Below are 23,968 nucleotides of genomic sequence, written 5' to 3'. Positions count from 1 at the left end.
GCATCGTCGTCTTCCTCCCAAAGCATCAACCTTTCACTAGAATTAGTACTGCAGAATCCCTACATTCATCTTCTCCATTCTTCAAGATTTCATCTTTGTCGTCTCCAATGGCGACTTCTTCGTCTTCCTCCTCCCACCATGATAACCCACAAAAGGTTCAATTCCCGATAGACTCCGCCGCGTACAAAAACCTCGAAAAAATTGGCTTCGGCGGCAAGGCCGTCGTCTACAAGGCCATCTGCGTTTCCAGGAACTCTGCAATCGTCGCAATCAAGTCCGTCGACCTCAATCAATCCACGGCCGATTTCGAGGGCAAGCTACGCGGCACCAAGACTTTTTCTCTTTCCCACCCCAACATTCTCAGCTACCATTGCGCCTTCACCACCGCTGACCGCCGTCTCTGGGTGGTCATGCCGTTCATGGCCTTCGGCTCTCTGCAGTCCATAATCTCCTCCTCTGCTTTCCCGGAAGGATTACCAGAGCCCTGCATTGCTGTCGTCCTGAAAGAGACGCTAAACGCCATGTCGTATCTCCATGGCCAGGGACACGTCCACGGCGACATCAAGCCCGAAAACATCTTGGTCGACTCTGATGGGTCCGTTAAGCTCGCCGATTTCGGGGTCTCTGCTTCTTTCTACGGCGCCGATCATTCAACTGGGACAAACTACACTTCGGCAACGCCTTATAGGGTGGCGCCCAATGGAGGTGGATGCAAGGCGGATATCTTGGCATTTGGGAGGACGGCGATCGATTTGGCTGACGGTGGCTCTCCTATGTCTCGTCTGTCGCTGTTTTTGGAGTCTGAGATTCTGAAGGTCAAGAAGAGGTACCAGTTTTCAGATTGCGAAAACATCATCAAAGATTTCAAGACCAAGAAGTACTCTGTGGCTTTTCTGGACTTGATGGGTTCTTGCCTTGATCAGGACCCTACGAAGAGGCCGGCAGCAGAGACGCTGCTGAAGCACTCGTTTTTCCACAACTGCAGGGGCAAGGATTTTCTGGCGGAGACTATGCTTCGGCGTTTGGAGAGCGTTGAGGAGAGGTTGAAGAAAAGAAATTGGGGTTTGGGTGACTTGTTGGACCCTAATGAAAGTGATTAGTAGGATTTTTCCATGAAATTGCATTTGCAGAGAGTATGCTTTTTGAAAAAATTGGTAAACTTTTTGGATGTTCTTTTCATGGTTTAGGAAAGAGAGAGAATTGAGTTTTAGAGCATTAACTTTCATGTATGAGATATGCTATAAAGTGTTTAGACTCTGATTACATCATTTGGAATTTGTCATTTGTAATGAAGCAAAGAATTAAAGATCATTTGATGTTGGATTGATAGTTCTGTGTTTTGTATATCGTTTCGTTCAGCGAAAGAAGATCTTTTGGTGTAGGTCTTCATCTGGAGTTCAAGTGTAGTTCTTGAAGTCCAGTTAAGGCAAGGCCTTGAACTGTTTTCGACATTCTTGCCAGCTTTTAGCGATTAAGCTTATTAACCACAACTTTATGCATAAATGAGAGTTGAAACAGTTCGTGTCAAATTTGTATTCTCTTTTTTGGACACTTCTTGGCTCTTTCCCCGGAAGAAGTCATCCCTTGGTCCTGTAGATTATACTTTGACACGTATGCAGAAATAACTCATTACAAAAACAAAAAGAACAATTTCTGCACACGTGAAATATTGAAATTGTGATTGGCATGTAAGTACGATGCTATTTGCAATTGGAGGAACCGAGTAGTTGCCTTCTTTTTTTCGGTTATGGATACTAAGGTTGGCCTAGCTAAATTGCCAATTGAACCCTCGGCAATTCCATCTTGCATATAATTTGTAGTATTCGTGTCTGAGGATATTTGGGTTACAACTGGCATGCCTGAGATCCTATTAATATAGAACAATATCTTTATCAAGCCTATATCGTTCTAGCCTTTGAGAAACTAAGTATTTCATAAAGAATCCCTGCCTTGGTCTGAGGTACCGTGAGTGATGTACAAACTGCAAGTGAAATGGTCTGTACAGTGAGTGATTTGCATATTCTTCGTAGTTGCTAATTTGTGTGACAGATAATTTGGACTTCAGATTTGAAAGTTTAACGTCTGTGTGTTCTTCACAGATGTGCAGATGACAAATGATTCACACCAACTTACCAGGGATACCGTGGAAAGTTTGAAGGAGAAAAACTTCTTCTAGCCATGGATCACTTGGGACTTACCATTGTAACGTCAAGTCCCATTTTATCAACTATGTAAAAATTTGTTACAGAAAATAATTGGTGTTTCACTGTAGAATTTTTGATGTGTATTTCATGAAGAAACAATTACAAATGAAACATATATATAGGAAAAGAAAGTAGACATAAGCCTAACTTGCCTAACTTGCCTAACATGCCTAATTTCCTAACTTGCCTAACTTGCCTAATTTACACAAAGAATGTTGACTAGCCTAACTTCACTAGTCATCCAACATGTTTATTTCATGCATGTATTTTAACACAAGATATGACTTGCATGCATTCTTCCAACACTCCCCCTCAAGCTGGATCGAAGGGATTCACTGAGCCAAGCTTGCCCAATAACCGATGAAACTGAGATGATGCTAGTGCCTTTGTAAAAAGATCTGCTAGTTGATCATGGCTTCGTGTGAACATGGTCCGGATGATTTGCGTTTGAACTTGAGCTCGGATGAAATGACAATCCACTTCAATATGTTTGGTTCTTTCATGGAACACAGGATTGGCAGCAATGTGCATGGCTGCCTGATTATCACACATAAGCGTCATAGGAGTAGAACTAGGAAACCCTAAGTCTGAAAGAAGCCCTTTAAGCCAAATGAGTTCACACGCAGTGGCTGCCATGGCTCGATACTCAGCTTCTGCGCTGGAACGAGCAATTACCTGTTGCTTCTTACTCTTCCATGTGACAAGGTTTCCACCAACAAATGTACAATAGCCTGTGATTGATTTCCTATCAATTGCATTACCTGCCCAGTCTGCATCTGTGTAGCCACTAATGACAGTGGACTGATTGTTATGCATTGTAATTCCTTGCCCAATTGAACCCTTAAGATAACGAAGGATTCTCTTAACAAGGTTAAGGTGATCAACAGTGGGAGAGTGCATGAACTGACTAGCCAAGCTCACTGCATATGTGATATCTGGACGAGTGATAGTGAGGTATATGAGCTTGCCTACTAATCGTTGATAGTAGCTTACATCATGCATGGCTTCTCCATCTATGCTGAGCTTCAGTTTACAATCAACGGGAGTGATAGCAGGCTTGCAGTCAAGCATTTTTGCTTCTTGAAGGAGGTCCAATACATATTTCCTTTGATGTAGAAACAGTCCTTTTGAAGATGTTGCCATTTCGATCCCCAAAAAATACTTTAACCTCCCCAAATCTTTGATAGCGAAAGCTTGATGTAGTGAGAGTTTTAGTGCCTCAATCTCCACGGTATTATCTCCAGTGATGATAAGATCATCAACATAGACGAGGACCACCAACTTCCCCCTGGTGCCAGTTCTTACAAATAACGAAGAATCAGCATTACTTCGCATGAATCCAGCCTTTTCCAGAACAGAACTAAGCTTGGCATACCAAGCTCTTGGTGATTGTTTCAATCCGTATATTGCCTTGTGCAATTTACAAACCATGTTGCCTTTAATACCATCATAGCCTGGAGGAGGTTGCATATACACTTCTTCCTGCAGCTCGCCGTGAAGGAAAGCATTCTTCACGTCCATTTGGTAGAGTGACCATCCACAATTGATTGCAACTGACAGTAAAACCCTGACTGAGTTCATCTTGGCCACCGGTGCGAATGTTTCCTTATAATCTACACCAAAGGTTTGGGTGAAACCTCGAGCAACAAGTCTAGCCTTGTGTCTCTCGATAGATCCATCAGCTTTGAATTTAGTCTTGTAAATCCAACGACTTCCAACAGCCTTTTTTCCTGGTGGTAGTTGAACTAGGCTCCAGGTGCAATTCTCTTCCAGTGCACGAATCTCTTCTTTCATGGCTTGGTTCCATTGTGGGAGAAGAGAAGCTTCTTGAAAGCTTCTTGGTTCATAGTGCTTATCAATTTCACTGAGAAATGCAGCATGAGATGTTGAGAACTTACTAAAGCTGATACATTCATTGATTGGATGTCGTGAGGCATATGTAACATAGTCCTGCAACCTAGCTGGAGGTTTTCTGATTCGAGGAGGATTTCTTTTAATCACCTGAGACTCTGTAGAAGGCGGAGAAGGATCAGAGTAGGGCTCGTCTTCACTCTCATTGGCAGTAATTTGGTCAGTTTGAACTTCTTCACAATCTGGACTTAAAATGACTGATCTCTTTTCCAACATCGGATAATTAAAGTTTTGAGGGAGTGGGAACATGTCAACTAAATCCTCCCCCTGACTTGTAAAATAGGGATAGTCTTCTTCGAACTTCACATCTCTTGAAACTGTGCACTTCTTAGTGACTGGATTGAAGCACTTGTATCCCTTTTGAGTGGTCGAGTATCCCATAAACACACACTTGATTGCCCTGGCATCTAGTTTGTCACGGTTCAAGGTTTGGATGTGAACAAAACACACACAACCAAACACCTTGAGATGTGTCAAATCTATTTTCCTCCCCTTGAGAACTTCATATGGAGATTTAAACCCTAGCACACGACTTGGAAGTCGATTTATGAGATAAGTGGCAGTAAGGATGGCAAACGACCAAAATTTCTTTGGAACGTGCATGTGAATCATGAGAGCACGAGTTTTTTCCAAGAGATCTCTATTTTTCCTTTCGGCTACTCCATTTTGTTGGGGAGTTCCCACACAGCTGGTTTGATGTATGATACCCTGAGAACTTATGTATTGAAGCATGTTGTTGGATAGAAATTCAGTGCCATTATCTGACCTTAAAACCTTAATGTTTGATTGAAATTGCGTTTTAACATGCATGTGAAAGTCTTTGAAAATGGTAGGGACTTCACTTTTTGATTTCATAAGATATAGAAAACTTGTTCGAGAGAAATCATCAACAAATAGAACAAAATATTTAAAACCTTCCATTGATTCAGTTGCAGGTCCCCATACATCGGTGTGTACCATTTCAAAAGGTTTACTTGTCCTAGACATTGAATTACCAAAAGGTAGCCTAGTAAACTTAGAAAATTGACAAGTATCACAAGTAGGATAGGGGTTACAAAAATTTGGAAACAGTTTCGACAAGACAAGTTCAGAGGGGTGAGCTAATCTCTTATGCCAAAGTTGGTTTTCATCTATGGACTTTGATTGAGCTTGAAGAGCCTGAGTGAAACATGCATTCTTGCACAAGTAGTAAAGTCCATTTATGAAGACCCCTTCACCAATCATCTTCATGGTGAGAACATCCTGAAACATTACTTTATTTGGTGAGAAAATAGCACGGCAGTTTAGGGTGTTGGTGATCTTTCCAATTGACAAAAGTTGAAAGGGAAAGGTTGGTACATAGAGGGCAGTGGAAGGTGTTTTTTGAGAGAGTAAGTTTATTTCTCCCTTTCCCAAAACTAAGACATTTTTTCCATTTGCAACAGACACATGTGAGGGGCTTGAAAATTTTTTAAAATGATGTAAATTTGTAACTTTGTTTGTCATATGATCTGTGGCGCCTGAATCAATTATCCAACAATCAATTTCAGTACTAGTTAATAGGGCAGTAGTAAAGGCTTTGAGTATACCTGATGCTTCTCCCTTTGGAACTTTCTCATTTCCAGCAAGAAATCCGGCAAATTGTCCCAACATAGCTGTGTGACTACCCTCTTCATTGCCTTGACCATGTGAGCCTCCTCCGTGCCCCTTACTTTGTAGGTAAGCTGCAAATTCATTGATCAATGACAATGGATTGGCAGTGAACTCCATGGATCCTTGTGAGATAGTAGGAGCGTGAGCATTAACAAGTTGTGCCTTGAAATGAGGTTGAAATTGCTGTGAGGACCTTGGTATCATCCTTCCATCTTTGCTGAACTTAGGCTTGAGTTCAGGATGAAGTTCCCAACACTTGTCTTCCTCATGACCAACACCATTGCAATATTTGCATTTTAGATGTGTGTTTCTTCCCTTGTATACCTTGGCTTCTGAGTTCTTGTACTTTGATGCATATGCCCGAGTCTCTGTTAATCTAGGATTGTGATCAACATTCATAACCTTCTTCCTTGCTTCTTCTCGTTGGATAGTTGCACAAACATTGTTGAAGGTAGGCAGGTCTTGACTCATCAAGATGTGACTCCTTAGGTCCTCGTACTCAGAGCTCAAACTCCCTAACAGCTGATAAATTTTGTCTTCCTCAGCTCGTTTTAGGAGAATGGTAGGATCTGTGGTATGAGGAAGATATACATCCAACTCATTCCACATGGCTTTGAGGCTCCCAAGGTGTTGAACAAATGCTTTCCCTTCTTGTTGAGCACTGGCAATGTCCTTCTTTAATTGGAAGACCCGTGCATAGTTGTTTTGATTTCCATACATATCCTGCAAAGCTTTCCAAAGATCATGTGCGGAATTGGAGTAGCTAAAAATTTCAGCAACATGTTTCTCCATGGTGTTGAGCAGCAAGGACATGACAAGTTGATCTTTGCAGAGCCATGCATTGTATGTAGAGGAAGAACTGTTTGGAGCTTCCACGCTTCCATTTACAAACCCTAACTTCCCTTTGCCTCCAAGAGCTAGTGAAACAGCTCGGGACCAAGGAAGATAATTGAACTCGTTCAAGAGAACTGAACACAAACATTGATTGGTGTTAACCTCAACGTCTGAGAAGTTTGGAGAGAGATTGTGCCGGGTTTCCTCATCATGGTTCACAGAACTTTCTTCAGTCATGACTTAGACTTTGAAAGAAAGAAAAAATTGCAGCAGCAAGAATGGCAGAGACAGGTTACAAATGAACCTGCTCTGATACCATGTAGAATTTTTGATGTGTATTTCATGAAGAAACAATTACAAATGAAACATATATATAGGAAAAGAAAGTAGACATAAGCCTAACTTGCCTAACTTGCCTAACATGCCTAATTTCCTAACTTGCCTAACTTGCCTAATTTACACAAAGAATGTTGACTAGCCTAACTTCACTAGTCATCCAACATGTTTATTTCATGCATGTATTTTAACACAAGATATGACTTGCATGCATTCTTCCAACATTCACAAAACTCTTGCATGAGACCTCTTTCTGTGAAGTTTAATTGTACTTTGGAATTTGTTTCAACTACGTTTTAAATACTGTGAAATATGAAGTTTGAACTTTGTATTGGATCCTGAACATTCTGTAATCCCAAGTCGAAAATATTTAAGTAGAATACATAGGGATACTTTGGCAACATGACACTGCTTCCTTTGGCAACATGACAGCTCTTACCTATTTTTATCTTTTGTTCAAAAATGTCGAGGGTGGGATTCCGAGCTCCATAGGGATACTTTGCAACTTGAAGTTTTTCCGTGTATCAGCTAATAACCTAACAGGAACTCCACCTGAAGTTTTAAGTACACAAGCTGCATTTCTAGGAGTCCACTGGTTCTAACATCCTCCATCGTATCAATTGTATTTACTGGAAAACCTCTTTCTGCTGATGCAGTAGTCGATGAATCTTGGTTTTCAGATCCAGCTTTCTGTGAAAAATCAAAGGTTTGTACACAATACGCTAATTCTCTTTCATTATTCAGGAATGCTTCACTTGAAGATCTAGTTTATGTAATGGAAAATCAGATGGAACTTGGCCTTATATATTTATATGCATCCAGGTTCATACAATAATATGTAATTTCTGCTTTACCATCTTACTATGTTTTCTTTCTCTGTTCTTAATGGTTTGATTGTTTACTGCATACATTGCAGAAGTCACTTCTTGTTTTGCTTTATCTAATACGCCTCGGTTTTCTTAGTGAGTTTAGTTCTGAGTAACTTTTAGGCTATTACAACTCTTTAAAAATGCCTTGCCAGGTAGTGAATCTGAACTGAAAGACGTAGTTTCTTACTAAATATACTGGAACAATCGGTGCTCGTATGTTTATTCATCTTGGTCTGGTTGCATTGCATAGCATTCCTCTTGTAATAAAAACATCACCGGAGAAGGTTTAAATCTTATTTCTTTCATGATATAAAAATATGTTCATTGTGCTCATTGAGACTTTGTTTTTATCAGCTTTGGTATCCGCTTTCAAAAACCTCAGCTGAGGAAGCTGCTTGGAAGTTTGCAGAGGAGAATGGAATCAATTTGGTTGCAGTAAATCCAGGAATGGTTGTGTCCAGATCCATACGTCTTTGGTAAGTGTAAGAATCTGAGATGCTAATACTTCCTTCATCTCTTTTAGCTGTCGCCAAGTCGATGTTTCTCCACCAGAACTTTTTCATTTTGTACAGAAGAGAGGACTTACATTTAAATCCTTGCCTCGAAAGCTATTAGTAACTAACATATCTCACTTCTATACCAATACAACTCATGCATCCAAAGTTCATTTTACTGGTTTCATGCACATCTTTTATAATTGTTTGGGACTTTCTCGAGTATTATTTGCGGTTTCTTCTATATTCAAATTCAATTACAATTTCTTTTCCCTTCCCTTCTGTTATCATGAGTACGCAACTCTTGCTACCAGTAGGCAGTAGTAGTAATATCACATGTGCTGTCTTCATTACCTCTGTGTCTGTGATAACTTACAATCTATGAAAATATTAATTGTTCCGGATGTACAATTTATGCAAGAACCGAAAAAGTATCCAAATGTAACTCATAGATGGGTTGATGTTAGAGATGTTGCTAATGGCATATTCTAGCCTTTGAGAATCCTTCAGCTAGTGGGAGGTATTCTATAGTTGGAAGCGTAGCACACTGTTCTGTGGCTGTCAAAACTTTCCGTGATCTCTTCCCTGCTCTCAAACTTCCCGAAAAGTAAGTTGCTAAACATAACCAAATTGTTGCGTCTTAGTCCTACATTGAACTGCTTCTAAGGATAGTACAGGTTTGCTTATGCACTAAGGTACTGTTCGGTTGCTGTTTCTTTTGAGTTGATTTGGTCAAGTCATCTAGAGACGTAGTTTTGCTAAAGGGATCCATGACATTGATGTGACTCTATTTTGGGTAGATGTAAAGATGATCGACCTTTCACGCCAACTTACCAGATATCCAAGGAAAGAGCTCAGACTTTCGATGTTGAGTTTACTCCTCGGGAGGTGTCTTTGAAGGACACCGCTGAAGGTTTGAAGGAGAAGAACTTCTTCTGATCATGGAACTCCTCGTTGTTCGGCTAGTCAGCAAAATCGTCGACAATTCATGACATATCTACTTGGATATTCTCTCATGCCATTCTGCTCATAAGTGAGCATGTGAAATAAAATGTCGTCTTTGGTCTAAGTTCTTGTATTTAGGTTTATTTACTTCAGTTATCAACAATCACGTCGTATTGTTTACAAAATTTGTTTAAAACTTTGGTCTCTCTAGTCTTGAAGAATGATTTCAATAGGTTAGTAGGTCAGTTTTGTTCTTGGAATTGGGTCTCAAATACGTATTTTGTTTGTATGCTTATATTCCTTTCGAAATATTTATACGAGGTACTCACAACAGGACTAACAATGCCTTGCCTCCCAAGACATTGCTGAGATGGAAAATAACAGAAAACGAACCAATTGTATTTTATCTTAACCAACCTCACCCAATCCTAATCACCAAAACCGCCTCACAACAGAATGTTGTTGATTTTGCTAATTAAAAAAATCTAGGGGTAAGAAGTAAAACTTATCTATAATTTCAACCCCCAATTGGAATGGAAAATCCCCAAAATACCCTCATCTTCTTACCATTTCTTATTATATAAGCAAGTACAAGCAGAGCAGTACACAGTCACACACATTCTCATACATCGTCGTCTTCCTCCCAAAGCATCAACCTTTCACTAGAATTAGTACTGCAGAATCCCTACATTCATCTTCTCCATCAAAAGCCATTTCCCAGAAATCAAAACAACCCACTTCCATTCTTCAAGATTTCATCTTTGTCGTATCCAATGGCGACTTCTTCGTCTTCTTCCACCCGCCAAGATAACCCACAAAAGGTCCAATTCCCGTTGGACTCGGCCGCGTATGAAAACCTCCAAGAAATTGGCTCTGGCGACAAGGCTGTCGTCTACAAGGCCGTCTGCATCCCCATGAACTCTGCAGTCGTCGCAATAAAGTCCGTCGACCTCGACCAATCCACGGCCGATTTCGAGAGCAAGCTCCGCGACACCAAGACTCTGTCTCTTTCCCACCCCAACATTCTCAGCAACCATTGCTCCTTCACCACCGCCGAGCGCCGTCTCTGGGTGGTCATGCCATTCATGGCCTTCGGCTCTCTGCAGTCCATAATAATCTCCTCCCCTGCTTTCCCTCAAGGATTACCAGAGCCCTGCATTGCTGTCTTCCTGAAAGAGACGCTAAACGCCATGTCGTATCTCCATGGCCAGGGACACACCCACGGCGACATCAAGCCCGGAAACATCTTGGTTGACTCTGATGGGTCCGTTAAGCTCGCCGATTTCGGGGTCTCTGCTTCTTTCTACGGCGCCGATCATTCAACTGGGACAAACGACACTTCGGCAACGCCAACTGGGACAAACGACACTTCGGCAATGCCAGATAGGGTGGCGCCCTACGGAGATGGATGCAAGGTGGATATCTGGGCATTTGGGATCATGGCACTGGAATTGGCTCGCGGCTGTCCTCCCCTGTCTGGCCTGCCACCGTTATTGGAATCTCAGATTCTAAAGGTCAAGAACAGGTACCAGTTTTCTGACTACGAAAACATCATCAAAGATTTCAAGAACAAGGAGTACTCTGTGGCTTTCAAGGACTTGGTGGGTTCTTGCCTTGATCAAGACCCAGCGAAGAGGCCGGCGTCAGAGACACTGCTGAAGCACTTGTTTTTCGATAACTGCAGGGGCAAGGATTTTCTGGTGGAGACTGTGCTTCGGCGTTTGGAGAGCGTTGAGGAGAGGTTCAAGAAAAGAAATAGGGGTTTGGGTGACTTGTTGGGCAAGGAAGAATATGGAGGTGATCAAGCTAAAGTTGGACCCTAATGAAAGTGATCAGCAGGATTTTTTTTCAGGAAATTGCATTTGCAGAGAGTTTGCTTTTTGAAAAAATTGGTGAACTTTTTGGATGCTCTTTTCATGGTTTAGGAGAGAGAGTTGAATTTTAGAGCATTAACTTTCATGTATGAGATGTGCTATAAAGTGTTTAGACTCTGATTACATCATTTGGAATTTGTCATTTGTAAAGAAGCAAAGAATTAATGATCATTTGATGTTGGATTGATAGTTCTGTGTTTTGTATATCGTTTCGTCCAGCAAGAGAAAATCCTAAAATTTTCGGTGTAGGTCTTCATCTGTAGTTCTAGTGTATTTCTTGAAGTCCAGTTAATGCCAGGCCTTGAACTGGTTTGACATTCTTGCTAGCTGTTAGTGATCAAGCTTATTAGCCAAAACTTTATGCATAAATGATAGAGTTGAAACAATTCGTATCAAATCTGTACTCTGTTTTGGACACTTCTTGGCTCTTTCCTGGAAAGTCGTCTCTCTGTCCCGTAAATCAGAGTTTGACAAGTATGCAGAAATAACTCGTTACAAACAAAAAAAGAACAATTTCTGCACACATGAAAATTGTGATTGGATAGGATGCTATTTGCAATTGGAGGAACCAAGTATTTGCCTTCTTTTTTTTTCGTTATGGATACTATGGTAGGCCTAGCTCAATTGCCAATTGGCAATGACTATAGTCAATGTTTGCTACTTTGCCTTGTACACATACGTCCCTATCTAATGTGGTTGTACTATTCTTGGTTCAACTCATAGTTCTGTTCATGTATGCTACAGATGATCCAAAGAAAACAGAACACTTGCTCTCACTAGATGGAGCAAAAGACAGGCTGCATTTGTTCAAAGCAGATTTATTGGAAGAAGGATCTTTCGATGCTGCAGTTGATGGATGTGAAGCCGTTTTTCACACAGCATCACCTGTACTATTCTCGGCTACTGACCCACAGGTTTGTCCGTTCACTTTATGCTTCAAATACTCTATCATATGTTCCTGCGTGCACGTGTAGAATGAATAATTTCAAGACAAATGATGTGGAAACCAGCATGATATTTCTGTCCATATGTCAGGCAGAACTAGTTAACACAGCCGTGAATGGAACGCTTGATGTTCTAAAACCATGTGTGAAATTTCCAACTGTCAAGAGAGGGGTACAGTAATGATGAGCGGAAAACCTCTGACCTCTGATGTAGTTTTGGATGAAACATGGTATTCAGATCCACTTGTTTGCGAGAAGTACAAGGTATGTATGAATTTCCGATTCTTATTATCTTTTTTCATTGTTAATTTGTTATATTTCTGTGTCGCGCTGAAACAAAATCTAATCTAATCTAATCACCAAACAAGGTGTCTGGGTGCAATTATAAAAGAGATGGATAATGCTTAGTATTATCTGCCCCTTTTCTTTTTGTTCTGCAGAAAAAGCTGCCAGGGAATTTGCTAAAGGAAATGAGATTGATTTAGCTACAATACATCCGAGGTTCGTGACTGGTCCACTCTTACAGCTTCCATTTTTATTTTCCACTAATTTTTTTATTGAAGCAGTTGATTGGCTTATGTTTCACTATTGTGCAGGTACCCAATCGACTGTTTCAAACTGCAGATTCATTAATGTTATAGATGTTGCCTCTGCTGACATTCAGGCCTTTGAAGTTCCTTCAGCAAGTTGAAGATATTGTTTAGTTGGACATGTTGCAGACATTTTCGAGGTTCTGAAGATTTTACACGAACTTTACCCCCACTTTGCTTCTTGAAAAGTAAGTTTCATATGCAAAATGCCTCAAATTTGTGCCCGTTTACTTTACCACACATAATGTCATATCGTTCTGTAGAATTAAACACGGTCAAATCTGTTTGAAGGTAAGTTCTTTCAGAGAGTGAAATAAACATAAGATTTGGACTTGGAAACGAAATCTGTACCAGTTAGGAATTTCTTCCAATAATTAAAGATGCTTGTACAAAATAACTCAATTGTGTACACCGAAAGCTCGACATTTCTATTACAAGAATTATTTCTAAGGGATTTATTATTCTATTGTTTTTGGTAATTGTTGGCAGATTTGAGATTGGCAATACTTCAGACCCAAGATATCACGTATCCTCAGAGAAAGCAACAGGTTTGGGACTTAGCTTCCACCCATTGGAAATCACCTCTGAGGGACACTGTTGAAAGCATGAAGGAGAAGGGCTTCCTGCAGATTTGATTTATCCAACTCGGACAACAGTTCAAGTATCTTCGGCAACGGAAGTTTGATTTCTGCTTGAGTACTCCAAAGACATGATGAAAGTCATCTGTTTCCTGTTTCCAATGAAAATAATTTGGCCTAGCTGCCATGCTCGATCCATTGAGATTCAGTTATGCGTCACTTTGATTCATTGCTCTCCCAAAAAATAACAATGTCTTTCCTGTCAAGACTTTCTTAGTTTCTTAGATTGATCGGCAGACAGCCACATAGGTGACTAGATCTCAGTGTCCAAATTCACAACTTTAAAAGAATCTTTGTTAAAGCACCCCTAATTAAGGAGTGTCCAAGGACGTTTCCTCACGTGTTGGGGTTTTATGTTGTCAAATCGATGTGCACTCTAGTTAATTTGTTGCTTCCCCTTACTGTCCTAGAACATGATTGACATCTGTTTGTAGTAATGTTCTTGTGATTTAACAGAATACAGGAGTGTAACATGTTTCGTGGAGATAACGGCGGTGGTGACTGACTTTTGGCGGCTGGAGATTAGGATTTTTATTGTTTTTTTTTTTTGTTGTTGTTGTCAACGGGCCTAAATTTGTATGGGCCTCGCTCTGTAATTGGGGTTGTAGCTCTCCTTTTTGAGCTTGTCTTCTATTTTATGTATTGCTTTGTTGTGTAGGGTATTGTGTTTTGTTTAGGTTTAGGCCTTTCTAGAATTAATTGTAAGTTTTATTCTTGACCAAAATATATATATATATATATATATATATATATATGGACAATTTTCCAAATAAATAAATAAATAATCTTAGAAAGGCATGAAAAAACTGGTTTGTTGAATCATTTCTGATTAGGTGTTGAAATGTTTGCAAAGTGTTTGAATTTGAAATATCCTGCCAATACTAATATTTCTTCTTCCTTCATAATATTTTTCTATTTTGTTTTGTCAACATTCATAATAAACTATAATTTGCCATGACATAAGTTTTAGTGAGAGATTCTCTCTCATAGCCATTTCATGTCCCAGTGGCGTGTATTACCGTATAAGATATTGAAGAAAAAAAGGGAGATGGTGAAATAAATAAGAGTCCTATATACATGGTTCCTAGTCCGTATCCTGTTTTTGCTAGAATAAAACGAGATTCCTACTAAGAAGTTGTTGCTTCACTTCACTACTTTTAAAGAAATATTAGTTAAAGGACTCCTAATATTTCTTGCAACCATTTGGAACAAGTGCTACCCCTAACTTAAGATTAGTTCCTGCCCAACACCTGTTTAGTCAACATTCAAAATAAACAATGGCTTGCCATTACAAAAGTATTCAGAGCTGAAGAAGACAAGTTGGCAACATTGACCTTTAATTTCCAGCTGACCTTTCACCATGAAAAACACAATTCTGAACCAAATTAAGCTTATTAATTCTTAGCTAGAGAGAGAGAGAGAGAGAGAGAGAGAGAGAGAGAGAGAGAGAAATGAGTACCGGAGAATCAAAGACTGTATGTGTAACAGGAGCATCTGGTTACATAGCATCATGGCTGGTGAAGCTCTTACTGCAAAAGGGTTATACCGTCAAAGCCACTGTTCGCGATCCAAGTCAGTATTTCTACACTTGCTCATATATACTGTTCAACTTCAAACAATTCATTCAATAATTTCAGATTCTGGGTTTTGCATACAGATGATGCAAAGAAAACAGAACACTTGCTCTCATTAGATGGAGCAAAGGAGAGGCTTCATTTGTTCAAAGCCGATCTAGTAGAAGAAGGATCATTTGACGGCGTAATTGATGGATGTGTAGGTGTTTTTCATACAGCATCGCCTGCACAATTTTCAGCCACTGACCCACAGGTCTGTCCCTTCAGTTCATGCATCCATCAAAAAGTGTATCGTGTGTGTGCGCTCACGAATGCATTGAAAATCGATACACCTTCAAGAGAAATGATGTAGAAACTAGAATAATATTATTTCGTTTCTATGTTTCAGGTAGAAATAATTGAGCCTGCAGTGAAAGGAACACTTAATGTTCTAAAATCATGCGCAAAATTCCCTGCCGTCAAGAGAGTGGTTTTAACATCTTCTCTGGCTTCAGTAAGGTTGAGTGGAAAACCTCTGACCTCTGATGTGGTTATGGATGAAACATGGTACTCGGATCCACTTTTTTGTGAGACGATCAAGGTACGTGCGTTCCCATACTATTGAATAATTTTAGACAGATGTAAGCTTAACACAATACAAAGCAGTACATGATGAACTACAAACTCATAAGAACTTCCTTCTTTATTTGTTCAGCAATGGTATCCTCTCTCAAAAACTTTAGCTGAGGAGGCCGCCTGGAAATTTGCCAAAGGAAATGGGATTGACTTGGTAACAATACATCCAGGGATTGTGATTGGTCCACTCTTACAGCCAACTCTTAATCTCTCCGTCGAGTTTCTTCTGAATTTAATGAGTGGTACAATTCACCCCCTTTATGTTAAAACACTATTCCTTGTGATACATCCAGGGTTTATTCTGTTTTGTTTCTCTTTTGTGCTCAGGTATCGAAACACCTTTTATAAACTATGCATTTGTGGATGTTAGAGATGTTGCCTTTGCTCATATTCAAGCATTTGAAGTTCCTTCAGCTAGTGGCAGATATTGTTTAGTTGCACAAGTTGCTGATGGTCCCGATACTCTAAAGATTTTACGAGAGCTTTACCCCACACTGAGCCTTTGTGAGCCTGGCAATCCTTCTGGCTCCAAGTTTCAAGTGTCCAGGGAGAAAGCAAAATGTTTGGGAATCACTTTCCTTCCTCTGGAAACGAGTCTCAAGGACACTGTTGAAAGCCTCATGGAGAAGGGCTTCCTCAAGTTTTGAATTCTGCAACCTGCAGCAATTTGTTAATTTAGTGCACGAGGCGATCAAATAACTGGGAAATTAAGTTTGTTATATGCTTAAGTTTTCCAAAGAGATGCTGGACATTATATTTTTCCAGTTAAATCTTTTAATGTAATCTGCAGAGAGCCTCAGAGTTGCCTTTGAATCTTTCATAGATGGCTCATGTGTAATATGTAATGTTTCAAAATAACCCTAAATCAAAAAGTTCAAGTAGAAATTGTTTTACTTTACTGTCTTCAAAGAAATCTTAATTTGCAATTTCATCATTCTTTAACAGGTGCCTATGCGACATGCATTCGTACGAATGCCTGTCAATTCTTATGAACTTCGGGCGATGGCACAGAGCTGGTCCAAGCTCAAGGTTCAAGCTGTCCTTGCTCACTCTCTAGAAGGAAGGACGCAGCAGATTTCTCTGACTATATAAAGCTAGATGTAGTTCAAGACCTTCAACTCTCGCAAAAATTGATAAGTGAATTTTCAGTCGAATTCATTTTTCTCAACGCTTAAGAACGTACACTAGATCCAAACTAGGCAAATACGCCTCTAGTTTACTCTTTTGATGCGGTGTAGTATGATTACCAATTGACGCATCTTCCAACTGTTCATCGTTCTAGCGGAAAACCACACACCTTGAAAGGTACAGATAGCTACAACTTTATTAGTGCCCCAATTGGAGGGGAGTCCCTTGAACTTAGAGGTTGCTGCCAAAGCCAATGGGAGGCCAGGAGAAGTTCGAAGTTGTGTAGTTGGAATCATGGCCAGCCCTGGCTAAATAGGGGCCAACGGGCGAAATGAAATGAGGCCCTTCGATCATCCGCTGACGGCGAATTCTAGTGCCACCAGCTACCATACCTCTTCCTCCTCCATTATGTATCCTAACTCCCTCCCTCATGTAAATAACATGAAGAAAATTGTTAAAATTGTTTGCCAAATCTAAGTTCGTGGGACTGCAAGCAAAAGAGGGGGAGAGAAGGACTAGTTTTACATAACTCCAACAAGCCTTCATCTCCCACTTTATCTCTCTTCGAGTCAGATTCTACACAATTTCACGCCCTCTGAGATTCAACCCCTCTTTTGCTTGCAGGAAGGCAATTTACCCTTGAAAAGGAAGGCAATTTACAGAAAAAAAAAAAAAAAAAAAAAAAAAAAAAAAGCCCATCCCAGCTCATGAAGACTAGAAAACAAGTTAAGGGCTTTTGGATCCAGTTCGAAAAACATTGGTTGGTTTTGGGACAAAGTACAATTATCCAATTACATGTTTTTTTATGCCAATTTTGTCTGTTTAGATAAATACTAAAAAATGTGCCCGCACTTTGCTCCGGAGATTGAATGTATTAGTCAGAATATGCAAGAATAGTTTCTACACAAAGTAACTAAAATGATGGTATAGTACCTAAGAACCAATAAAGTGATATTTTGCTTGCTATACATGGATATGCATGGTATGATAAACATTCATTTGCAGATCGTATTGTTTCATGAATATTATACTCATAGTTTCAAGTAATCAACCCACTCCATGCGGGAAAAACACAGAAAAAGGAAAACAAAAAAGTAGAAGACAATAATTGAGCATCTGGCAGGAATAGCAAGCTTGTGAAAAAATTGCTAAACCGTCTTACAAATTCAATCGTCAAACGTTATACTGTAACCCAAGACAAAGATAAAGCATACAGTTTGTTTACAAATCGAAACGAAGTGCTGCCATAATGTGTGACTGAAAAAATGCTTTTTAATGCGGTCTTGCAAGAAATGAATGCAGTTCAAAAACACCCTAGAAATCTTTACCACCCCAATCTTACTACATAGAAGCATAAATGGACAAGATCCCTCCCTAGTTTTGTAACAGAAATTCTAACAAAGAATATCAGGCTCCAAAGGTCTTGACTTATCTTTGGCATAAATATGTACACTACAAATTTAGTTCGAACGAAACAAATACGCATGTAAAGTAAAAGGCATCAACGCTACATGCACTGCTTTACAACCATCTTAAGTTGCCGACACAATGCTTAAAATATTTGAGACTTAGATTTTCATACAAACATAACACCTCACCTAAACAATAACCGAAGTTGTGGCATCTGAATTAAGCAAGCAGACGCTTTGCATGGCTTTCTTCAATATCATCTCATATTCCCTTTTCATCTTTCCTATATGATACAATAAACCGTTCAAATTCAGACGTAAATAAGAGAATCTGCCACACTGTACTTTTACAGTTGCTAGTCCTGAACAATAACGCAAGTGTAACTGCTCTTAATCAAGAACTTCATCAAATAAAAAATAATAAAATCTAAAATCTAATGTAATATGTCAAAAACCAAAAAACCCTACGCCACACAGAACATTTGTGAAAATAAATAGCATCAAATGACTACATGTCAAAGTAGTGCTACGTCCACACTGGACAGTTCTTTTGTATACCGTATCAATTGTCAATATGATCACCGTCACTATTATTCCGTCATTCTCTTCAGATTGTGACTCACCACTCGCCTTTCATCATTTCCGAGTAATCACAACACACATTTCATAATTTAACCACCATACGCCTCATTATTACGTATAGGAATGGTTATTCAATTCTGAATCTCACCACACATCTATCAAGATAACATTCAGTCATCACACAACCCGAAGTTGTGTAGGAATGACACACCATCATAAATACAATCACGTTTAGGAATGAGATTGATATCTTTTTCATGATTTCATCTCTTCGTTATGAGTAGGAATGAGTCACATCCAAAACCATTCTCTTTTAGGCAACACCATCATGTAAACTATTTGATTCAATCATCATTTCCTAGATTGAGCCATATAGGCTTTCAATCTCATTTTTCATATATGTCGGTCGAAGCCTACAATTGGCAACCGATCAGGATATGGTCCCCCCATTGTAGATTAACCAAGCAGAACCACTCTTGAGAACATCATGTAGGGTAGTGACCCCCCATAACGGATTAACCAAGCAAAGTCACTCCTACAAATACTATAGGTAGTGATCACCCATCGCGGATTAACCAAGCATGATCACCCATAAATATGTATGTATGGCCATACCCAAGTAATAAGGATCACTCATCGCGGATTAACCAAGCACGATCCAAAGTATGGTCCCCCATTGTGGATTAACCAAGCAGGACCATCTATGTACCACTGCTACATGGTGCAGATTCCGATTATATCTCACATTACCCCATGTACTGGGTTAGTGGTCCTCTACTAGCCCTCACATATCACAATCATTTCAAGAATAGCATATATATATATATATATATATATATATATATATATATATATATATATATTTCCAATAGCATCATCAAGTAAGCATAGTAGCACACATTTCCATAAAATCATTTGGAAATCCATGTCATATCCACATAGTATATAACAAGGAATTTCATGGGTAATAACCATATCACATAATATTAATGTCACTCACCTGAATTATTTGCACTTCTAGATTTACCAACTCCGCTCCAAGAGACCTAATACAACACATAAATCCCACTTAGGAAACTTAATAAGATCGACACGTAAAAAGAGGCCAAGTGCCACTTGCACGTAAATCTAGACGCACGTCAACCATGAACAACACATCATCGTGATGAGCCAACTAAGCTCCATCAAGCCTCAACAACATTCTAAAAATAACGACACACTAGAATAGGGTACATTGACTAAAAAGCCAAACGTTGATCAAAGGTCCTCTAAGGTCAACAAACCTAGGTTATTCAATTCAGAAGATCCGCTTATCAAATTCCCAATCCATAAGTTCTCAAAGGTCAAAAAACTAATAACTAGGGTGCTCACAAAATTGCACGACGATCCAACGGTCAGATTGTTGTCAATTATGAAAATCGTACGACGGTACAATTATCCGAAATTTTGAATAATCGAACCATCGTATTGAATTTCAACAAACGGACTTTGGATATGGGCTCATGACATCGAGAACGTCAAGCTATCCAAAATCCATAAATTTTGACTTTTCCCCACGCGTCGCCGCTCGTGGTGGTTTCCAGCGACGGGAAACCCACTTTCTAGACTAACTCCAAATTCTACCAAAATTTATAGGAAGATAGAGCTCAACAAGAGGAACAAGTTTTATACCTGACACGAAGTCCAAAAATGGACGGAAGATGGTCAATTTCGTCAATAAAGCCGGCGGGTGCCTAAAGCTTCCTGGCGTCGATTGGGCGCCTATGGTGGTCCAACGGGGTCAAGTTTGGTTGGAATTTACTCATGGGATGATGGGCTACAAGTTCCAATTTGTGGAATCGGCGATCGCTTTGCCGATTCACCGAAAAAATGACAAGGGTGGTCGGAGCACTGTTGGTTTTCGTAGGTTTTTGTGGCCTTGCACCGCCACATACAATGGTTAATAAAGGTGATTCTTGGGCAGATTTTGGTAGGAGGGAAGTGAGAGCTTCAAGATAGAGGTAGTGGCGTCGAAAAATTCCAATGGAGTTGGCCGAAATCGGCATTGAAAAATGGGAGGTCGCGGGGATCAATTTGGGTGGGTTTTTTTGGCTTTGGATCAGGTTTCCCGAAATGGAAACCTGCTAATTTGGGCAGATAGACTTTGGAAACTTACTACTAATAGTAAGTCCACATGTCAAAAAGATCTCCTTACTTTCGGGGCTTATAACTTCTCCGTTCTAACTCGGAATTCAGATCTGTTTGCGCCTACGCGCTCGTGGAATTAAGCTCTACTTAAACAACTCAAGAGTTGACCAAAAAGGTTGAGAAAATAGAAAATGACTAAAGTACCCTTATTTCGGGAGAAAGGGGATGCAGCGAGGGAGAGAGATGGAGAGAAAGTGAGGAAGAGAGAGAGGGAGATCTGAGAGAAAGATGCCACGTGGCAGGCAAGGAAAGGGGAGAGCCGGGGGAACCAAAATCATGGGTGGGCCCCTTGGGCACATCATTTAACATCACAAATAATATTTTAAACAAATATCCCACAACCCAAATGAATTTACCAAAAATACCCTTTTGTTCTTGTAAAATCCGGGATGGGTTGTCACAAGGAATCTTTGAAAGGGAAGCTTCCAGGTGGCAATACACAGATTTTTATTATAAGAAAAAAGTAACCCCAATCCCAAATTAAGCAGCGAAATCACTTCATAATCCCTAAATACTGAAGAAGGAATTTTTGAAACAGAAGCTCATCACTGCTATCATAGGGCGTGAGCACATACGCCTTCGGAGGCTTCAAACAAAAGCCCCAAAAAACGAAAAATCAGGGTCTCCTAAAACTGAAAACAATACCAAATTAAACCACCACACGTAGAATCGCAGGCTACAAACACAATCCCAAATGGAAGGAAAGTGAAATGGAAGAAGAGTGGTGACAGAGAGGGAGAGATACAATCTCTCGACCCCACCCTCTCTCTGCAGCCAACACACTCATTCTCTCAACCCTACCCTCAAACTGCGCATCCAATCAACTCTCTTAGTCATTCATCGTGCATCGTGCGGTCATCAATCATTTGACTTTTTTTATTTAAAATTAAACACAAATAGTATCTAACAAAAACTGGTCATACAATGTACGATGAATGGTTAGAATGTGAAGATTCTTAGGATCCCAAAAAGTGGATATCCTCTTCCCCGAGCTGAAGAAGACAAGTTGGCACTTGGCAACATTGACCTTTAAATACCAGCTGACTTTTCACCATGAAAAACACAATTCTGAACCAAATTAAGCTTATTTATTCTTAGCTAGAGAGACAGAGAGTGAGACAGAGAGAGAGTGAGAGAGAGAGAGATGAGTACCGGAGAATCAAAGACTGTATGTGTAACAGGAGCTTCTGGTTACATAGCATCATCGCTGGTGAAGCTCTTACTGCAAAAGGGTTATACCGTCAAAGCCACTGTTCGCGATCCAAGTCAGTATTTCTATATTTGCTCATATATGATGTTCAACTTCAAACAATTCATTCAATATTTCAGATTCTGACATCTCCCGTGCATCCAATTATTTTCTTTTTATTGTCCTATTTCTTGTTTTTCGGTGCGAATTAAAACCTCATAGCGAGTTAGTTATTGTTTGCCACTCTTAGTTCAACTCAATAATTGTGTTTACAGATGATGCAAAGAAAACAGAACACTTGCTCTCATTAGATGGAGCCAAGGAGAGGCTTCATTTGTTCAAAGCGGATTTATTAGAAAAAGGATCATTTGACGCCGTAATTGATGGATGTGTAGGTGTTTTTCATACAGCAACGCCTGTACAATTTTCAGCCACTGACCCACAGGTCTGTCCATTCACTTCATGCATACATCAAATAGTGTATCGTGTGTGTGCGCTCGCGAATGCATAGAAAATCGATACACCTTCAAGCGAAATGAGGTAGAAACTAGAATGATATATTTCTTTTCTCTATATTTCAGGTAGAAATAATTGAGCCTGCAGTGAAAGGAACACTTAATGTTTTAAAATCATGCGCAAAATTCCCCGCTGTCAAGAGAGTGGTTTTAACATCTTCTCTGGCTGCAGTAAAGGTGAATGGAAAACCTCTGACCTCTGATGTGGTTATTGATGAAACATGGTACTCGGATCCACTTTTTTGCGAGGAGATCAAGGTACGTGCGTTCCCATACAATTGAATAATTTTGGACAGAGATAAGCTTAACACAATACAAAGCAGTACATGATGATGAACTACAAACTCATAAGAACTTCCTTCTTCATTTGTTCAGCAATGGTATCCTCTCTCAAAAACTTTAGCTGAGGAGGCCGCCTGGAAATTTTCCGAAGGAAATGGGATTGACTTGGTAGCAATACATCCAGGGTTTGCGATTGGTCCACTCTTACGGCCAACTCTTAATCTCTCCGTTGAGTTTCTTCTGAATTTAATGAGTGGTACAATTCACCCCCTTTATGTTAAAACACTATTCCTTGTGATGCAAGCGGTTTATTCTGTTTTGTTTCTCTTTTGTGCTCAGGTATCGAAACACCTTTTATAGACTACGCATTCGTGGACGTTAGAGATGTTGCCTTTGCTCATATTCAAGCATTTGAAGTTCCTTCAGCTAGTGGTAGGTATTGTTTAGTTGCACAAGTTGCTGATGGTCCCGATACTCTAAAGATTTTACAAGAGCTTTACCCCACATTGAGCCTTCCTGAGCCTGGCAATCCCTCTGGCTCCAAGTTTCAAGTGTCCAAGGAGAAAGCAAAATGTTTGGGAATCACTTTCCGTCCTCTGGAAACAAGTCTCAAGGACACTGTTGAAAGCCTCAAGGAGAAGGGCTTCCTCAAGTTTTGAATTTTGCAACCTGCAGCAATTTGTTAATTTAGTGCACGAGGTGATCGAATAAGTGGGAAATGAAGTTTGTTATGTGCTCAAGTATTCCAAAGAGATGCTGGACATTATATTTTTCCGGTTAAATCCTTTAATGTGATCTGCAGAGTGCCTCAGAAGTGTCTTAAGAACATGCTCAGAAGTTGCTTTTGGATCTTTCATATATGGCTCATGTGTAATATGTAATGTTTCGAAATAACTTTAAATAAAAAAGTTCAAGTTGAAATTGTTTTGCTTTACTGTCTTCAAAGAAATCTTAATTTGCAATTTCGTCGTTCTTCAATGTGTCTGCCGTTGCAGACGTCAGGCCACAAGTGCCTATGCGACATGCCTTGGTATACGAATGCACAACTGCATGTCAATTCTTATGAACTTCCGGCGATGGCACAGAGCTGGTCCAAGCTAAATGTTCAAGCTGTCCTTACTCTCTAGAAGGAAGGACGCAGCAGATTTCTCTTACTATATGACCGAGATGTAGTTCAGGACCTTCAACTCTCGCATAAATTGATGAATGCATTTTT

The 23,968-nt window shown here is 39.9% G+C and overlaps 5 protein-coding genes and 1 long non-coding RNA gene across 6 annotated transcripts; 5 read left to right on the top strand and 1 right to left on the bottom strand.

Annotated features, from left to right (window-relative positions):
- Positions 1 to 1,333, top strand: LOC103420489 (serine/threonine-protein kinase BLUS1-like). Its single transcript, XM_008358551.4, has one exon. It carries the CDS (start codon positions 108 to 110, stop codon positions 1,098 to 1,100), a length of 993 nt encoding a protein of 330 aa, XP_008356773.1. The 5' UTR covers positions 1 to 107; the 3' UTR covers positions 1,101 to 1,333.
- Positions 1,334 to 5,009: 3,676 nt separating this feature from the next.
- Positions 5,010 to 7,138, bottom strand: LOC139197295 (uncharacterized). The gene is made up of 2 exons (XM_070824338.1): positions 5,684 to 7,138; positions 5,010 to 5,357 (listed from the first exon to the last, which is right to left on the bottom strand). The coding sequence occupies exons 1-2, from the start codon at positions 6,816 to 6,818 to the stop codon at positions 5,329 to 5,331; spliced, it is 1,164 nt and encodes a 387-aa protein (XP_070680439.1). The 5' UTR covers positions 6,819 to 7,138; the 3' UTR covers positions 5,010 to 5,328.
- A 2,556-nt stretch (positions 7,139 to 9,694) lies between these two features.
- LOC103438517 (serine/threonine-protein kinase BLUS1-like) lies at positions 9,695 to 11,288 on the top strand. The gene has a single exon (XM_008377053.3). It carries the CDS (start codon positions 9,999 to 10,001, stop codon positions 11,046 to 11,048), a length of 1,050 nt encoding a protein of 349 aa, XP_008375275.2. The 5' UTR covers positions 9,695 to 9,998; the 3' UTR covers positions 11,049 to 11,288.
- An 858-nt stretch (positions 11,289 to 12,146) lies between these two features.
- On the top strand, positions 12,147 to 13,970 carry LOC139197526 (uncharacterized). Its single transcript, XR_011582978.1, has 4 exons — positions 12,147 to 12,307; positions 12,484 to 12,544; positions 12,640 to 12,821; positions 13,123 to 13,970. It is a non-coding gene; the product is annotated as an uncharacterized lncRNA (long non-coding RNA).
- Positions 13,971 to 14,369: 399 nt separating this feature from the next.
- LOC103438438 (phenylacetaldehyde reductase-like) lies at positions 14,370 to 16,353 on the top strand. Its single transcript, XM_070825157.1, has 5 exons — positions 14,370 to 14,843; positions 14,929 to 15,098; positions 15,234 to 15,425; positions 15,540 to 15,702; positions 15,788 to 16,353. The coding sequence occupies exons 1-5, from the start codon at positions 14,723 to 14,725 to the stop codon at positions 16,105 to 16,107; spliced, it is 966 nt and encodes a 321-aa protein (XP_070681258.1). The 5' UTR covers positions 14,370 to 14,722; the 3' UTR covers positions 16,108 to 16,353.
- Positions 16,354 to 21,788: 5,435 nt separating this feature from the next.
- Positions 21,789 to 23,673, top strand: LOC139197524 (phenylacetaldehyde reductase-like). Its single transcript, XM_070825158.1, has 5 exons — positions 21,789 to 22,031; positions 22,231 to 22,400; positions 22,537 to 22,728; positions 22,846 to 23,008; positions 23,092 to 23,673. Exons 1-5 carry the CDS (start codon positions 21,911 to 21,913, stop codon positions 23,409 to 23,411), a joined length of 966 nt encoding a protein of 321 aa, XP_070681259.1. The 5' UTR covers positions 21,789 to 21,910; the 3' UTR covers positions 23,412 to 23,673.
- Positions 23,674 to 23,968: the final 295 nt, after the last annotated feature.

Source organism: Malus domestica, chromosome 07 (genome assembly GCF_042453785.1).
Source record: "Malus domestica chromosome 07, GDT2T_hap1".
NCBI lineage: Eukaryota > Viridiplantae > Streptophyta > Magnoliopsida > Rosales > Rosaceae > Malus > Malus domestica.
This window is presented reverse-complemented; position numbering and strand designations above follow the sequence as displayed.

Bases quoted from the DNA above. Each gene is read 5' to 3' on its own strand.
- LOC103420489 (XM_008358551.4), top strand. From the start codon at position 108: ATGGCGACTTCTTCGTCTTCCTCCTCCCACCATGATAACCCACAAAAG.
- LOC139197295 (XM_070824338.1), bottom strand. From the start codon at position 6,818: ATGACTGAAGAAAGTTCTGTGAACCATGATGAGGAAACCCGGCACAAT. The intron at 5,358-5,683 runs GTATACTCAAAG...GTAATGTTTCAG, and splicing joins TCCAAAGGGAGAAGCATCAG to GATGTTCTCACCATGAAGAT.
- LOC103438517 (XM_008377053.3), top strand. From the start codon at position 9,999: ATGGCGACTTCTTCGTCTTCTTCCACCCGCCAAGATAACCCACAAAAG.
- LOC103438438 (XM_070825157.1), top strand. From the start codon at position 14,723: ATGAGTACCGGAGAATCAAAGACTGTATGTGTAACAGGAGCATCTGGT. The intron at 15,099-15,233 runs GTCTGTCCCTTC...TCTATGTTTCAG, and splicing joins TTTCAGCCACTGACCCACAG to GTAGAAATAATTGAGCCTGC. The intron at 15,426-15,539 runs GTACGTGCGTTC...TTATTTGTTCAG, and splicing joins TTTTTTGTGAGACGATCAAG to CAATGGTATCCTCTCTCAAA.
- LOC139197524 (XM_070825158.1), top strand. From the start codon at position 21,911: ATGAGTACCGGAGAATCAAAGACTGTATGTGTAACAGGAGCTTCTGGT. The intron at 22,032-22,230 runs GTCAGTATTTCT...TTGTGTTTACAG, and splicing joins AGCCACTGTTCGCGATCCAA to ATGATGCAAAGAAAACAGAA. The intron at 23,009-23,091 runs GTACAATTCACC...TTTTGTGCTCAG, and splicing joins TCTTCTGAATTTAATGAGTG to GTATCGAAACACCTTTTATA.